The sequence below is a fragment of the Schistocerca nitens genome, chromosome 2 (assembly GCF_023898315.1).
Source record: "Schistocerca nitens isolate TAMUIC-IGC-003100 chromosome 2, iqSchNite1.1, whole genome shotgun sequence".
Lineage (NCBI taxonomy): Eukaryota > Metazoa > Arthropoda > Insecta > Orthoptera > Acrididae > Schistocerca > Schistocerca nitens.
In genome coordinates, this window is record NC_064615.1 from 1068249178 (window position 1) to 1068268096 (window position 18919).

The 18919-nt window shown below is 44.6% G+C and overlaps 1 protein-coding gene across 1 annotated transcript in view; it reads left to right on the forward strand.

Moving 5' to 3' along the window:
- Window positions 1-18919, forward strand: part of LOC126237458 (farnesol dehydrogenase-like) — a 115991-nt gene that overhangs the window by 74008 nt on the left and 23064 nt on the right. The window contains exon 5 of the mRNA XM_049947595.1: window positions 4475-4604. Within this exon, the coding sequence (XP_049803552.1) occupies window positions 4475-4604 (130 nt within the window). The remainder of the gene's footprint in view (window positions 1-4474; window positions 4605-18919) is intronic.

Genomic DNA, 18919 nt, shown 5'->3' on the forward strand with positions numbered 1-18919 from the left:
CGGACGTACGCCGCTGGTGGTCATGTAATGGCTGTACGATACGTGAATGCCATCCTCCGACCGATAGCGCAACCATATCGGCAGCATATTGGCGAGGCATTCGTCTACATGGATGACAATTCGCGCCCCCGTAGTGCACATCTTATGAATGACTTCCTTCAGGATAACGACGTCGCTCGAATAGAGTGGCCAGGATGTTTTACAGATATGAACCCTATCGCACATGCCTGGAATGGATTGAAAAGGGCTGTTTATGGACGACGTGACGCACCAACCACTCTGAGGGATCTACGCCGAATCGGCGTTGAGGAGTGGGACGATCTGGACCAACAGTGCCTTGATGAACTTGTGGATAGTATGACACGACGAATCCAGGCATGCATCAATCAACAGCACACGCTACTGGGTATTAGAGCTACCGGTGTATACAGCAATCAGCACAACCACCTCTGAAGGCTCGCTGTATCGTGGTACAACACGCAATGCGTGATTTTGATGAGCGATAAAAAGGGCGGAAATGATGTTTATCTTGATCTCTATTCCAATTTTCCGGATCTCTCGGAACCGATGTGAAGCAAAACTTTTTTTGATGTGTGTATTAAGGTGGGCTCCATCAAGCCCACACTTGCATGGTGACCATTCAAAAAGATCTGTCACTTCTTCTTTAGTTAGGATCTAAAAAGAATTCCACCGAAAATACAGCGTCTTATTTACGCCTGGTTTTTTAACCATTTGTAACTTTCAGAGAAGTTTTAGGGTGGTTAATTTTGAGTAAAACCTACACATTAGTCGTGTTTCTATGTTAAAATTTGCTTCTTTTTCCAAAACTCAGCGGAATTTACACAGTTTCACCTTACTAACATATTGCGCAAACGCAATTGCGAGAGATTTCTGAAACAATTGTTTATTAAGTTTATTAAGTGAGGAAATGAGGAAAAGCGAGGTCATCATATTATGAAAAAGCACATCTTTGGTGGAACGTGTAATGGCCACTTATGTTGGTCCAAAACCCATAGCATTTCTCGTTTCACCAGCTATCGACGGCCCTTAAAAATTACATTCTTTCATCGAAAAATCTGTAATTAGTGGAATAACACGGTAGATGATGAAGTTTTACATAATAATCATATGAAAAAATACTCTCCTCTTTGTGTGCTACCAGCCGGCCGTAGTGTCCGAGCGGTTCTAGGCGCTACAGTCTGGAACCGCGAGACCGCTACGGTGCAGGTTCGAATCCTACCTCGGGCATGGATGTGTGTGATGTCCTTAAGTTAGTTGGATTTAAGTAGTTCTAAGTTCTAGGGACTGGTGACCTCCCATAGTGCTCAGAGCCATTTGAACCATTTTTTTGTGTGCTACCATTTGCCAAAATCTCATTTTAATATGTTGCACCATTTATGAAAAGTGAGGAGTGTTGTGGATATTTCGCTCTGGCTTTATCACTGGTGCAAAAAAATGGCTCTGAGCACTATGGGACTCAACTGCTGTGGTCATCAGTCCCCTAGAACTTAGAACTACTTAAACCTAACTAACCTAAGGACATCACACACATCCATGCCCGAGGCAGGATTCGAACCTGCGACCGTAGCAGTCTCACGGTTCTGGACTGCGCGCCTAGAACCGCGAGACCACCGCTGCTATCACTGGTGCAGTGTGATCGCAAATGAGCGCTATGAGACTGCTGACACAGATCTCCAGCTGTTCAATAAGTTATCTAAATTTCATATGCAGTAACATATTATGTAATACGCATCAAGTACAAAATCATAGCGACCCGTGTTTTTCATTGTCAACTTTTTAGATTTTCGCGCAGTGTCTTACTTCGACGTAAATATCACAATAACTATAGCCATTAACGAAATTATGGGCACATCATTATAACCCTGACATTTAAAGCTACAAGTGAAACAAAAATGAATTTTTTTTACCGAATAGTTCCTGTAAAATCGTTTGAGAAAAACTGCAGCGCGTGCACATCGATTCGGTCATAGCCTACTGTCCGAAAGGAGGCAAACACTTGCCTGTGTCCCCTTCCGACGACCAGCGCTTTGGACAAAAACTGCGCATAGCTATTATATCCTGCACGTCCTACAGATGTTGGGGGAGGGGGGGCTCACTTCGTTGCTTCATGTGCGAGTATAAGTAAGCCCTGATCACCGTTTGGTCGGCTGTCTGACGCCTGTGGCAGTACTGCGTCGACGAACCGGTACCATCATTTTACCGTAATGTGTGGTTAGGTTTGCAGACCACTGTGCCGTCAGCTTTGTGCCTTTGGGACGATAAGTGGATCACTGTGTCGCGGAATTCGTTGTTGTCGTGGCACGATCCGCACCGCAAAATACACTCCTCGAAATTGAAATAAGAACACCGTGAATTCATTGTCCCAGGAAGGGGAAACTTTATTGACACATTCCTGGGGTCAGATACATCACATGATCACACTGACAGAACCACAGGCACATAGACACAGGCAACAGAGCATGCACAATGTCGGCACTAGTACAGTGTATATCCACCTTTCGCGGCAATGCAGACTGCTATTCTCCCATGGAGACGATCGTAGAGATGCTGGATGTACTCCCGTGGAACGGCTTGCCATGCCATTTCCACCTGGCGCCTCAGTTGGACCAGCGTTCGTGCTGGACGTGCAGACCGCGTGAGACGACGCTTCATCCAGTCCCAAACATGCTCAATGGGGGACAGATCCGGAGATCTTGCTGGCCAGGGTAGTTGACTTACACCTTCTAGAGCACGTTGGGTGGCACGGGATACATGCGGACGTGCATTGTCCTGTTGGAACAGCAAGTTCCCTTGCCGGTCTAGGAATGGTAGAACGATGGGTTCGATGACGGTTTGGATGTACCGTGCACTATTCAGTGTCCCCTCGACGATCACCAGTGGTGTACGGCCAGTGTAGGAGATCGCTCCCCACACCATGATGGCGGGTGTTGGCCCTGTGTGCCTCGGTCGTATGCAGTCCCGATTGTGGCGCTCACCTGCACGGCGCCAAACACGCATACGACCATCATTGGCACCAAGGCAGAAGCGACTCTTATCGCTGAAGACGACACATCTCCATTCGTCCCTCCATTCACGCCTGTCGCGACACCACTGGAGGCGGGCTGCACGATGTTGGGGCGTGAGCGGAAGACGGCCTAACGGTGTGCGGGACCGTAGCCCAGCTTCATGGAGACGGTTGCGAATGGTCCTCGCCGATACCCCAGGAGCAACAGTGTCCCTAATTTGCTGGGAAGTGGCGGTGCGGTCCCCTACGGCACTGCGTAGGATCCTACGGTCTTGGCGTGCATCCGTGCGTCGCTGCGGTCCGGTCCCAGGTCGACGGGCACGTGCACCTTCCGCCGACCACTGGCGACAACATCGATGTACTGTGGAGACCTCACGCCCCACGTGTTGAGCAATTCGGCGGTACGTCCACCCGGCCTCCCGCATGCCCACTATACGCCCTCGCTCAAAGTCCGTCAACTGCACATACGGTTCACGTCCACGCTGTCGCGGCATGCTACCAGTGTTAAAGACTGCGATGGAGCTCCGTATGCCACGGCAAACTGGCTGACACTGACGGCGGCGGTGCACAAATGCTGCGCAGCTAGCGCCATTCGACGGCCAACACCGCGGGTCCTGGTGTGTCCGCTGTGCCGTGCGTGTGATCATTGCTTGTACAGCCCTCTCGCAGTGTCCGGAGCAAGTATGGTGGGTCTGACACACCGGTGTCAACGTGTTCTTTTTTCCATTTCCAGGAGTGTATGAGCGTTGGCTTCAATTCAGAACGCCACTTTCACTACAGAGCCCAGCAATTCCCCTGTAGTGCCTACTCGTAACCCCCCGCCCCCCCCCCCCCCGCCACACACACACACACACACACACTATCGCTCTCCCGACTGAACATACAAGGGCCACGTTACCCTGCATGCACTCTAGCTCAGCGATGTCGAACCTCGGACTCTGAGGAATGTAGCCAGTGGTTTGACAGGAGGAGGCTATCTTACCAGTCACGTATGTCCACTACACTTATTGCTGAACTCTTCCCTCAGTTATCATCGTAATTTACCGTACTGGGAGGAGATGATGTGTAACTGACGAATTCCTTCTATGGAAAAATAGATATTGAGGTCTGCAAATGACTCTTAATGTGCCAGATTCGTCCATTGACAGTCCATTTGCTGTACAGGCGGCGAATATACTATGGACAGTGTGTATTACCTAAGATGACTACAGGAACTGTCAAGACATTTTCTGTTAAAAATAACTCCCGTAATCTAGCTCATATGTTGTAAATCAAATCGGAAAACTTGTTAGATTTGAATTCGAGAAGTAATTAATACTACTCTCAATCCGTCAACTGGTACGAGAAACAATTTCTCAGTAGACGTACAGCACAGCTTTTCTTCTTGTTGTTTGTCCCTCTTAGTGTATAGACAGCGCATCCTGTAATACGCTGCTTCCTTATTTTCAGTCTGATCGGACACGTGTTACCCACGCACAGTTCCTTCGCCATGTACTGCGCCAGCAAACACGCTGTAAAGGCTCTGCTGGAGGGGCTGCGGAAGGACCTGGTAGAAAAGGGCAGCAAGATACGAGTCGGGGTAAGTGCTGCGCAGGGACCGTGTCTGCAGTAAGCATAGGGATGACGTCTCTTTCTATGGTCCAGAGTATCACCGTATACAGTGTTGAACACCACACTCTCAAGCCCGTAAATATAATTTTTTTATTAGCAAGACTTACTTCATACGGAACGTTGTGGCGCCTACTGTTGATAGTAAACTTAAGGCTTTGGGCTAGGGACCACACCTATGAATACTGATATTTCATGTCAGCACAGGGATTAGAATTAGCTGATGTAACTCCCTCTCACGTGAAAGGTAAATTGCTATAATTTTACTGAGATGTAATGATTCATGAGAGGAGTCATTATTTCACCCAGAACCCAGTTACTGTATGGAGATCTGTGTTGAAAATATCCTTTCAGAGACAAAAAGTAGCCTCGATGAACTGCTTTTATTATTATTATTATTATTATTATTATCATTATTATTCATTTAATCACTGCTTTGATTTTATTATTATTATTACTGATTCAAGCAGTCAGTTCTTTAGTATTCAGTCTCTCTAAGAAAAGGGTTTAGGTCTTTGAAATGAATAAATAACCGAACAGATCTCACTAGGTGACGTTTATGTTCAGGGGATTGTGCATGGTAGACTAGAGACGTGCTACTGCACGCTAACTATAAGCTGTACTCAGTGTCTCTGCCGGTCGTCGAACTGCATGCTGAATCTGTAGGAATCTTAGTCTACGTTAACTACGGTCCAATTCTCTTTCTACGGAAGCCTGTCCGTCGATGTGGATTTGTTTAAAAGTCTTTAAATTAATGACCGTATAGAGTTTGCTGGTTCGAGCTTCCACAGTCCGAAGAAATGTCTCGCAGGCATGCACAAATATTTGAAAATGTGAAACCACAAGATGGAGAATAATTTACGCAATACACACCTTGTCTGTGCTGCCGAGATACTGGTTTATTGGCTTATTATTCTCGCACAAAATCAGAAAATGACTTTCAATTAAAGATAGCGGTCAGGCAACAATGCTTTTTCTCTGAAGCCGTAATATGTACATTCGCCCATACTCATTAAGATCAGAAGTTAGACTATATCTTTTCACAATAGGTAACATCGAAACAAAGATCTCTTAGTTCAAGGAATAGAGAGACGTCAGCGATAATGCTACTTTCTCGCAGTCAGTTGCGCGCGAGTAAGCTTCAAATAAAATCTTGTTGCCCCAATTGTTCACCGTTAGTGTTGTTGTTCTGCTCTTCAGTCCTCACATTGGTTCGGTGTAAGCTTCTTCGTCTCCCAGTACTTTAGAGATGGGCAAAATGAAACACGTAACTGTTTCGAAACAAATGAAACAGTACAATGTGATGTTTCGATACGCTGTTTCGAAACAGTGAAACAGTTTGTGTTTTGTAATCCAATAAACCTACACATTTTATCATCTTAACTGTCTACTGTATAAGTATGTCCACATAAACACAAATGAGTTGCGAGAGCGCTAATCATATCGCAGAAAGTATGAAATTATCACTTAGGCGTCTTGGCAGTTTCGTATTTCTGCAGCAAATGCGCTGCTTTCGTGTCGTGTGACTTTCATACTTTTCAATTGGCTGAGGACAGCCATAGCTGAAGACAGAAAGGCCACCACGAACGGAACTGGAGGTGGGAGCAAACTACTGGGATTCCCACATTCCGTTAGTATGGGTAATATACCCATCCTGCTGATTTCCAGGCACACAAAGGGAATCATTGAGGATAATAGGCACAGTGACTATAGACTCACAAATAACGCCAAATAATTCGAATAAATAACAAAATATAACAGAAAAAAATTTAGTCTTCCAAGATGTTTCGAACCGTTACTATAAATTCACCATGCTTCCTAGTCCTTCCCGTTCACCATTACACTATCAGTGATATGTCAAACAGATTGCTTGCAATTATACCTACATCAAATTTATGTATATGTCTAATAACTGTCACTCTACGCCTTTTTTATTCAAAATGTTGTAGGCTTACTTACGTTTCTTAATATGATTACTGTACATGAGCAGAGAAGCGTATGTTATCAAAAAGTGTAATTTAACTGAATGATTTTCACATATTTATTATTTTGAATGTGAATAGTATGCGTTGTTTTATTGCTTGGTTAGTGTTTATAAAGCAGATGTTACGCCATTTCGGAATATGACAGTCAGCTAAAAACGAAGCTTTGTTTTCGGATATCTTAAGCTTCATGCTATTGCTTGTCAAAAAGATTTTGACACTCTTGAAAGTATTTCATGAAGTGGTGTGTTAAATGTGTTTCAGTACCTGTGCCGAGCCCGAATCTCGTCCGACAAAGAGGGGAATGAAACATCACTGTTTCGATACAATTAGTCCGTTCCAAGCACTGGTGGACTGAAACAGTTTCTGTGTCTGGCTCGAGACCGAATCTGGTCCAGTTATCCGAGACTGGGGTGGAATGAAACACCACTGTTTCGAAACAGTGAACCGTAGCCGTTCCGAAACACTGAAACAGTTCCACGTATCGATACACTGTATCGAAACATAGAAACAGTGGCCAAGTCTACAGTACTTACTGCAACCTACATCCCTCTGAATCGGCTTAGTGTATTCATCTCTGGGTCTCCCTCTACGACTTTTACCCTCCACGCTGCCCTCCAATACTAAATTTGTGATGCCCTGATGCCTCAGAACATGTCCTACCAACCGGTCCCTTCCTCTTGTCAAGTTGTGCCACAAACTCCCCTTCTCCCCAATTCTATTCAATACCTCCTCATTAGTTATGTGATCTACCCATCTAATCTTCAGCATTCTTCTGTAGCACCACATTTCGAAAGCTTCTATTCTCTTTTTGCCTAAACTATTTATCGTCCACGTTTCACTTCCATACATGGCTACACTCCTTACAAATACTTTCAGAAACTGCTTCCTGACACTTAAATCTATACTCGATGTCAACAAATTTCTCTTCTTCAGAAACGCTTTCCTTGCCATTGCCACTCTACATTTTATATCCTCTCTACTTCGACCATCATCAGTTATTTTGCTCCCCAACTAGCAAAGCTCCTTTACTACTTTAAGTGCCTCATTTCCTACTCTAATTCCCGCAGCATCACCCGCTTTAATTCGACTACATTCCATTATCCTCGTTTTGCTTTTGTTGATGTTCATCTTATATCCTCCTTTCTAGACACTGTCCATTCCGTTCAACTGGTCTTCCAGGTCCTTTGCTGTCTCTGACAGAATTACAATGTCATCGGCAAACCTCAAAGTTTTTATTTCTTCTCCATGGATTTTTATACCTATTCCGAATTTTTTTTGTTTCCTTTACTGCTTGCTCAATATACAGATTGAATAACATCGGGGACAGGATGCAACCCTGTCTCACTCCCTTCCCAGCCACTGCTTCCCATTTAAGCCACTCGACTCTTATAACTGCCATCTGGTTTCTGTACAAATTGTAAATAGCCTTTCGCTCCCTGTATTTTACCCCTGCCACCTTCAGAATTTGAAAGAGACTCTTACGTGTCTTAATTTGCTGGACTTATAATTTGTAAGTATTCTTCACAATTGTGAACCTATCAAAATGTTTGCTTGATCTGCAAGGACAATGTAGCCTTGTATAACACTCAAATACGGTATTTGTAGTAATTAGCTGTCAGCACGAAGAATAAGTGAGGCGATTATTATATTTTCAAGAAGTGAAGACGGTTGATGCACACAGCATAATTACACTGAGTTGCCAAAGCCACGGGATAGTGATATGCACATATACATATGGAATAAAAGGACAGTGTATTGACAGAGCTGTCATTTGTACTCAGGTGATTCACGTGAAAAGATTTCATACACGATTATGGACACAGAATGGTAGTTGGAGGGCAATGGCCTTGCCGCTGTCGATACACCGGTTCCCGTGAGATCACCAAAGTTAAGCGCTGTCGGGCGTGATCGGCACTTTGATGGGTGCCTATCCAGGCCGCCATGCGATGTTGCCAATTTTCTGGGTGCACTCAGCCTCGTGATGCCAATTGAGGAGCTACTCGACCGGTTAGTAGCGGCTTCTGTCAAAAATACCGTCATAACGACCGGGAGAGCGGTGTGCTGACCCCACGCCCATCCTATCCGCATCCTCCCCTGAGGATGACACGCCGGTCGGATGGTCCCTGTAGGCCACTCGTGGCCTGAAGACGGAGTGCTTAATGGTAGTTGGAGCTAAACGCATGGGATATTCTGTTTCGGTAATCGGTAGGGAATTAAATATTCCGCGATTCACAATGTCAAGAGTGTGCCGAGAATACCAAATTTCGGGCATTATCTCTCACCATGGACAACGTTGTGGCCGACGGCCTTCACTTAACGACCGAGAGCAGCAGCTTTTGCGTAGAGTTATCAGCTCTTCGTGAAATAACGGCAGAAATCAATGGAGGACAGTGCAGCAAAATTCAGTGTTAATGGGCTATGGCAGCAGACAGTCTCCTTGAGTGCCTTTACTAAAAGCATGACATCCCTTGCAGAGCGTCCCTTTGGCTCGTGACCATATCGATTGGACCTTAGACTACTAGAAAACCGTTTTCGTTGGTAATAGCTGATGATAGGGTTAGAATGTGGCACAGACCCCACGAAGCCATGGACCCATCGAACATTTATTTTGAGATGTAATCCTCTCTACTTCGACCATCATCAGTTATTTTGCTCCCCAAATAGCAAAGCTCCTTTACTACTTTAAGTGCCTCATTTCCTACTCTAATTCCCGCAGCATCACCCGCTTTAATTCGACTACATTCCTGCACACAATCCTACACTAGCAACACTTTCGGACTTACGGACGGCTACAGAGCAACACGCCTGCGTCAATCACCAAGATACAAGCATCAAATATGTATTCTTAAAAGTAATTACGGCACGAGAGCTTCACGTGGAGGTTTTTACATCGCCATAGCTTATTTCTCGGACATTTTTGCGAAGTGTTAACAACAACACTAACAACCGTTATGTCACTGTATTTGCCTTTCCAACATCCTTCAAATGTTGTTAAAATAGCATATCGGCTCAATTTTATACAGGGTGGTCCATTGATCGTGACCGGGCCAAATATCTCACGAAATAAGCGTCACACGAAAAAACTACAAAGAAACGAAACTCGTCTAGCTTGAAGGGGGAAACCTGATGGCACTATGGTTGGCCCGCTAGATGGCGCTGCCATAGGTCAAACGGATATCAACTGCGTTTTTTTAAAAATAGGAACCCCCATTTTACATTACATATTCGTGTAGTACGTAAAGAAATATGAATGTTTTAGTTGGACCACTTTTTTCGCTTTGTGATCGATGGCGCTGTAATAGCCACAAACATATGATTCACAATTTTAGACGAACAGTTGGTAACAGGTAGGTTTTTTAAATTAAAATACAGAACGTAGGTACGTTTGAACATTTTATTTCGGTTGTTCTAATGTGATACATGTACCTTTGTGAACTTATTATTTCTGAGAACGCATGCTGTTACAGCGTGATTACCTGTAAACACCACATTAATGCAATAAATGCTCAAAATGATGTCCATCAACCTCAATGCATTTGGCAATACGTGTAACAACATTCCTCTCAACAACGAGTAGTTCACCTTCCGTAATGTTCGCACATGCATTGACAATGCGCTGACGCATGTTGTCAGGCGTTGTCGGTGGATCACGATGGCAAATATCCTCTAACTTTCCCCACAGAAAGAAATCCGGGGACGTCAGATCAGGTGAACGTGCGGGCCATGGTATGGTGCTTCGACGACCAAATCCACCTGTCATGAAATATGCTATTCAATCCGCTTCAACCGCACGCGAGCTATGTGCCGGACATCCATCATGTTGGAAGTACATCGCCATTCTGTCATGCAGTGAAACATCTTGTAGTAACATCGGTAGAACATTACGTAGGAAATAAGCATACATTGCACCATTTAGATTGCCATCGATAAAATGGGGGCCAATTATCCTTCCTCCCATAAAGCCGCACCATACATTAACCCGCCAAGGTCGCTGATGTTCCACTTGTCGCAGCCATCGTGGATTTTCTGTTGCCGAATAGTGCATGTTATGCCGGTTTACGTTACCGCTGTTCTAAATAGAACGCGTGCAAAAAATGTCATCGTCCCGTAATTTCTGTTGTGCCCAGTGGCAGAACTGTACACGTCAAAGTCGTCACCATGCAATTTCTGGTGCGTAGAAATATTGTACGGGTGCAATGGATGTTGACGTAGCATTCTCAAAACCGACGTTTTTGAGGTTCCCGATTCTCGCACAATTTGTCTGCTAGGTATGTGCGGATTAGCCGCGACAGCAGCTAAAACACCTACTTGGGCATCATCATTTGTTGCAGGTCGTGGTTGACGTTTCACATGTGGCTGAACACTTCCTGTTTCCTTAAATAACGTAACTATCCGGCGAACGGTCCGGACACTTCGATGATGTCGTCCAGGATAGCGAGCAGCATACATAGCACACGCCCGTTGGGCATTTTGATCACAATAGCCATACATCAACACGATATCGACCTTTTCCACAATTGGTAAACGGTCCATTTTAACACGGGCAATGTATCACGAAGCAAATACTGGCGGAATTTTACGTGATACCACGTCCTTATACGTTTGTGACTATTACAGCGCCATCTATCACAAAGCGAAAGAAGTGGTCCAACTAAAACATTCATATTTCTTTACGTACTACACGAATATGTATTAAGAAAGGGGGTTCCTATTCAAAAAAACGCACTTGATATGCGTTTGACCTATGGCAGTGCAATCTAGCGTGCCAACCATAGCGCCATCTGGTTTCCCCCTTCAAGCTAGACGAGTTTCGTTCTTTGTAGTTTTTTCGCCTGATACTTATTTCGTGAGATATTTGGCCCGGTCACTATCAATGGACCACCCTGTATAAAAAAGGGACGCATACATGCTTGAGTATCTCGGTTGACACGAGACTTTCGTGGATTAGACGCGTAAAAGGATTACGTGCTCCTCTGCGTGCTATAATGTGCAGAATATCTCGTTTAGACATCTTGAACGGTTCTCAAAATAAATTGCGTCCAAATTTAAGTTGATTTACCGTTTGTAGACTGGGTCGGTGTTTCAGAAGGAATAGTAAATATTTTCGGAGGTGGTAGCATAAACTAATTCGAACAAAATAGTCCGTATGACATGTGTTCAATTTTTTATTCATTACGGAGATACAGCTGTTAGAATGTAACGCAAACGCATACTCAGAGAATTAAGCAAAGGTAAATGATTAAGTTAAAATTTGATTTTCATAAATTTCACCCTAGACTTCAATGGGCTTTCGAGCTCTCTTGACAACACGACGTCTAGCTCCTCCGAAATAGTCTTGGCTTTCTTTTATGACGGCCACTTTTTTTCGTAATGTGAATGATCTGTTCGTCTCTTGTGTTCAATTTTCCTTTGCAGACTTCTCCTCTTAACCACCCCACCGGCGAAACCTAAAGGGTTGTGGTTAGGGGACCTTGGTGGACAAGTAACGTGACCATTTCTGCCCCTCTGTCTTCTGGAAAATGTTAAGTTTAGATGATGCATCACCTGAAGATTAAAATTTCCAGGAAAAACATATCCATCCTGGAACCCAATACCACTGGAAACTCGTTTTGAAGAAAGTCTAGCTAACGCGGCCTTGGACGACAATGTGCTGTGCTTAAACGAAACATTATGAATTGGCCACAAATCACAATCACAGTCAAAGTTCAAATATTCAGTTACGCCAACTCAAGCACAGCTTTACAGCCTTGAGTTTCAAAATAAAATGAAACCCCTAGCAACTGGAGTACCACACGTGAAGTGAAAACACCCATCGGCGCGTATGTAAATAATTACAGTTGCAGTTCCTTGTGACAGGGAGAACGCCAACCAGAGTGCATTAGTTTTATTTGTGCTTTGTGTTGTTACCAACTCTGGTGGGATACATACTCGTAAGGGAAGGACACGGAGATGTCGCGTACTCGTGTGAGACAGCGCTTATCAGCACCTGACAAAGTTTGAAAGAGGCCTTATTATGGGTCTCCATTTCGCCAGCTGGTCGTCTCGAGTAATATCTACATCTGTGGGGCAGTCGCATGTGACAGCGGCCCCATGGTGGACTGCATGGGATGGTGTAGGTAGGCGTACTCGTCGCAAAGGTTCCACTCGACCACGTCTGACCACCACAATGGAGGATCACCGTATTCTGCTCCAGGCACGTTGTAGTCCCGTGACGTCCGTGCCTGTCATCTGACAACATGGTAATGCTCCTCCCTGCAATACTGTGTGTTATCCCACACCATTGGTCAGAGACTAGCAGCAGCCGGACAAGGCAGCTACTGTTGTTGTTGTTGTGGTCTTCAGTCCTGAGACTGGTTTGATGCAGCTCTCCATGCTACTCTATCCTGTGCAAGCTTCTTCATCTCCCAGTACCTACTGCAACCTACATCCTTCTGAATCTGCTTAGTGTATTCATCTCTTGTTCTCCCTCTACGATTTTTACCATCCACGCTGCCCTCCAATGCTAAATTTGTGATCCCTTGATGCCTCAGGACATGTCCTACCAACCGATCCCTTCTTCTAGTCAAGTTGTGCCACAAACTCCTCCTCAGTTCTATTCAATACCTCCTCATTAGTTATGTGATCTACACATCTAATCTTCAACATTCTTCTGTAGCACCACATTTCGAAACTTCTATTCTCTTCTTGTCTAAACTATTTATCGTCCATGTTTCACTTCCATACATGGCTACACTCCATACAAATACTTTCAGAAACTACTTCCTGACACTTAAATCAATACTCGATGTTAACAAATTCTCTTCTTCAGAAACGCTTTCCTTGCCATTGCCAGTCTACATTTTATATCCTCTCTATTTCGACCATCATCAGTTATTTTGCTCCCCAAATAGCAAAACTCCTTTACTACTTTAAGTGTCTCATTTCCTAATCTAATTCTCGCATCATCACCCGATTTAATTCGACTACATTCCATGATCCTCGATTTGCTTTTGTTGATGTTCATCTTATATCCTTCTTTCAAGACAGGGGACTGATGACCATAGATGTTAAGTCCCATAGTTTTCAGAGCCAGCCTTTCCAGACACTGTCCATTCCGTTCAGCTGCTCTTCCAGGTCCTTTGCTGTCTCTGACAGAATTACAATGTCATCGGCAAGCCTCAAAGTTTTTATTTCTTCTCCATGGATTTTAATACCTACTCCGAACTTTTCTTTTGTTTCCTTTACTGCTTGCTCAATATACAGATTGAATAGCATCGAGGAGAGGCTACAATCCTGTTTCACTCCATTCCCAACCACTGCTTCCCTTTCATGTCCCTCGACTCTTATAACTGCCATCTGGTTTCCGTACAAATTGTAAATAGCCTTTCGCTCCCTGTATTTTAACCCTGCCACCTTCAGAATTTGAAAGAGAGTATTCCAGTCAACATTGTCAAAAGCTTTCTCTAAATCTACAAATGCTAGAAACGTAGGTTTGCCTTTCCTTAATCTTTCTTCTAAGATAAGTCGTAGGGTCAGTATTGCCTCACGTGTTCCAACATTTCTACGGAATCCAAACTGATCTTCCCCGAGGTCGGCTTCTATCAGTTTTTCCATTCGTCTGTAAAGAATTCGCGTTAGTATTTTGCAGCTGTGACTTATTAAACTGATATTTCGGTAATTTTCACATCTGTTAACACCTGCTTTCTTTGGGATTGGAATTACTATATTCTTCTTGAAGTCTGAGGGAATTTTGCCTGTCTCATATATCTTGCTCACCAGATGGTAGAGCATTGTTAGGCCTGGCTCTCCCAAGGCATCTATCTTACCCCTAGTGAGATAAGCCTCTACATCCTTACATTTGTCCTCTAGCCATCCCTGCTTAGCCATTTTGCACTTCCTGTCGATCTCATTTTTGAGACGTTTGTATTCCTTTTTGCCTTCTACACTTACTGCATTTTTATATTTCCTCCTTTCATCAATTAAATTCAATATTTCTTCTGTTACCCAAGGGTTTCTACTAGCCCTCGTCTTTTTACCTACTTGATCCTCTGCTGCCTTTACTATTTCGTTCCTTAAAGCTACCCACTCTTCTTCTGCTGCATTTCTTTCCCCCACTTCTGTCAATTGTTCCCTTATGCTCTCCCTGAAAGTCTGTACAACCTCTGGTTCTTTCAGTTTATCCAGGTCCCATCTCCTTAAATTCCCACCTTTTTGCAGTTTCTTCAGTTTTAATCTACAGTTCATAATCAATCGATTGTGGTCAGAGTCCACATCTGCCCCTGGAAATGTCTTACAATTTAAAATCTGGTTCCTAAATCCCTGTCTTACCATTATATAATCTATCTGAAACCTTCTAGTATCTCCAGGATTCTTCCATGTATACAACCTTCTTTCGTGATTCTTGAACCAAGTGTTAGCTATGATTAAGTTATGCTCTGTGCAAAATTCTACCAGGCGGCTACCTCTTTCATTTCTTAGCCCAAATCCATATCCATCTACTACGTTTCCTTCTCTTCCTTTTCCTACTGTCGAATTCCAGTCACGCATGACTATTAAATTTTCGTCTCCCTTGACTACCTGAATGATTTCTTTTATCTCATCATACATTTCATCAATTTCTTCATCATCTGCAGAGCTAGTTGGCATATAAACTTGTACTACTGTAGTAGGCGTGGGCTTCGTGTCTGTCTACTTTCCCATGCAAAAGCTGCCGTTGACACCACAACACAAGTAGCTGTAGATCTGATATAATTAAATTTTCCTCGAGACATATGAAGGAAGCTGAAGAAATGAATTAAAATTCTTGCGGTTACCGGGACCTTCTTTTTGATCACGGCTCGTATAAAGAAAACAGATATTTACGGCAACTGTCGCCATGTGATGTTTCGATCCATAAGTTTTTTATAATTACAAAATATTCAGTCAGCCGAACATCCTCAGCTGAGGAACATGTTAACAAAATAAAAAAAAAAAAAAAAACGGCTGCAGTTGCCAGCAACCTCTCATTCACCGCAAGACCGGCCCCGAAGCCCAGAACTTAATCTTCATGTGGCACTTCCGTGTAGTGCTGTCGAAGTTGGCGCCACGGTTGCTCCCATGCGTTTATTTGACGTGGACATGACCCCTCCACCTCCCGTGAGTGACTGGACCCGCCGCCAAAAGTTTATGTTTCCATAATTAATTGCTGGCACCTGAAGATGAAGCTCTATGCTCCGAAACCGGCCGTGCAGTAAATAAGAAACCGCTGGAAACGGAAGATGATTTCCATTCTATTAATTTTTTGTATTTAGTTCATGTTATTACTTACCATTTTATGTTTCTGAAGTATTGTTGTTTGTGAATTTTTGGAAATACTGAAACAATTTTTTTAATGTCAACTGACCGCTTCGTCAGCCTTATTGTCATCGTGACGCGGAGTGTATGGCTAAGGACCAGCACACCGCTCTCACAGCCGCTGACTGTGTTGTAACGGCGACCGGAACGGTCGCGGGGTTGAAGTGACAGAAAGCGCGGCGGGACCCGCGGAACGGCCCGTGAACAACAACACAACGGGAGAGGATGGACACGACCAACGAAGGACAGAACGAAGAACAACCAGATCGAAATAACGGACTCACAAGGAAACCTAACAACCACGTCCACTCGTACACAGAACAAGAAAGTAAATAAGCTGTCTAAGGCGAGGTGATGTGTCCAGAGACGTACGCCAGATTAGACTAGCTGGCTGAGTTTTTTTTTTTCTTTATTGTGATTTCATTCCCCTGCCCCATATGGGCAGGGGAGGGCTGTCAGCGTCACAATCCGCCGCTATTCTGCCAAGTGACATGACAACTAAAATAAGAATAAAATGTTACATCATAAGGCGAAAAAAAGGGGAGAAAATTGAGGTAAAAATACACTGACATGGAGACGTTCACGGGGGACAGTTAAAAAGTCACCAGAAAGTTAAAAAAACACAGTTGGCGATTCTTAAAACACAGAGAAGACACTGAATGCGCATGCACAGGTTAAAAGTTGGCCACAGTATTAAAAACACTCCGAAACAACACACTTAAAACCCACTTGGAGCAAACACGACGAAGAATAAAACTACCAGGTGGGACCTGCCGAGGGAAAGGTCAGAGAGGATGGAAAAGGAGGGGAGAGCATGGGGCAGCTGGGGAAGTGGCGGGATGAAGAGAGGAGGGGAACCGTGGGTTCACGAAGAGGCAGGAGACACGTGGGGAGGGAGAGGAAAAGGGAAGACAGGGCAGGAGGGAGTGCAGATACACTGAAAGGAGGCACAAGAGATGGAGGGGGAGTATGAGGGGGAAGCCACTCAGGATGAGGGAGGGGGGAGGGGGAGCCCTGAGGAGGAGGCAGGAAGAGGGGGTTAGAGTTGGTAGGAAGGGTAGATGTCAGGGCGAAGCTCATCATCCGGGAGGGGTAGACGGTGGAAGTTGTGTTGGGAAAGGAGATGGAGGGTGTGGAGATGGAGAGAGGGTGGGACACAACGGTAAAGGCACGGCAACTGGTTGGGGGTGGAGAGGAAGGGAGACACCAGGGGGTGAGGGGGATCAAGGCGGCGGACACTATATAGTGTGCGGATGTGTTCAAGGAAAAGGAGAAGGTGGGGCTGGCTGAGTGAGAGGCAGGCGCTTAAATATTCTATCGGGGGCGCCGCTACTGGCTGCTGGAACCACGTGTTCGGTGTGGCGCCCTCACACTAAATGCAGGCCAGGACAAGCGCGCCGCCACAGTTTACGGTGCGGTGGTGCAGAGACCTCTAGGGGTCTTCGACGTCCATGACGTCTGGCAAGGCCGGCCGCTGGTGGCCGAGCGGTTCTGGCGCTACAGTCTGGAACCGCGCGACCGCTACGGTCGCAGGTTCGAATCCTGCCTCGGGCATGGATGTGTGTGTTGTCCTTAGGTTAGTTAGGTTTAAGTAGTTCTAAGTTCTAGGGGACTTATGACCTCAGCAGTTGAGTCCCATAGTGCTCAGAGCCATTTGAACCATTTGAACGTCTGGCAGGGATTCAAATTCCGCGGTGCGCGGTACCAGAGACTGGTTCGCAGATCTAGTGCTGCTACTGATAATTAGGTCCTCAGTGGCGTTACAAGGCTGAATGCACCCCGTTCCAGTCCTCCAACGAAGAAAAAATCTCTGACAGTACCGGGAATAGAACCCAGGTTTACCAGCAGCCAGTCCGCCACACTGACCACTTTTTTTTTGTAACTTATAATCCTGACACGTTTTTTTCTAATATAAACTAGAAGAGTAACAACCCCTCGGTTTCCTTGAGATTGGAACCCGGGTTCTCCGTTTCCCATCCAGTTACCTATTTTTCCCGCCCCTGGCCGGGAAAGGGAAACTACAAAAAAATCTCTACTTGCCACCGTCACTTGTGTCCTAACAGAAAAAATAAAAAATAAAATGCACCTCTTCAGGCGCTGGAGCCTAACTACGCCTGTCCCAAAACAAAGAACCTATTACTACAAGGGTGTGGGAAAGGAAGAAAGTAGGGGGGAGGAACATAGAAAGTAGCGATGAAAATGAAAGTACTTGTGTGTGGGCTTTTGTTTTTTTAGTATATTTTATTAAATTTTTTTTTGCGTTTTTGTATGTATATTTTTTACAGATTTTCTTTTATTGATGTTTTGCTTTTTATTTTTTATTATTGTATTCTTTTTATTTATTAATTAATTATTTTTCATGTTTTAGTCTATGTACCAGAATTCTAGGAGTCGCTAGCGTCTTTCAATTGGCGGAACATCCAAATGTGTCTTCGCGAAATTTTAATGGAGGTTCCGTTTGTAGTGCGTTCAGAACATCATATCAGTAAAAAAGCATCAGCACCTCATGACTTGGACGTTCCAGCTATAAGGCAGGTCATGAAAGGCGCTCCATAGAAAATTGGAAAAGAGCTACTTGTATCTGGGGGCGCGAAAAAGTGCACAGTGTCGATCGTTAAGGTACGCTCGCTGCGTGAGATTAGCCAAACGGTCTAGGGCGCTGCAGTCATGGACTGTGCGGCTGGTCTCGGTGGAGGTTCGAGTCCTCCCTGGGACATGGGTGTGTGTGTTTGTCCGTAGGATAATTTAGGTTAATTAGTGTGTAAGCTTAGGGAATGATGACCTTAGCAGTTAAGTCCCATAAGATTTCACACACATTTAATATTTTTTAAGGTACGCCCAATGAACTAATTCTGATTTCTCATTGGGGCCAAAAAAAGGTGGCAGACCGTATGACCGCATATCCGATTCACAGAGTTAGTTTTTGTTGCGGGGTAATGAATCACATCTGGGAATAAAAGCGTCTGAGTAGGTGTCTGTCGGGTGAGGA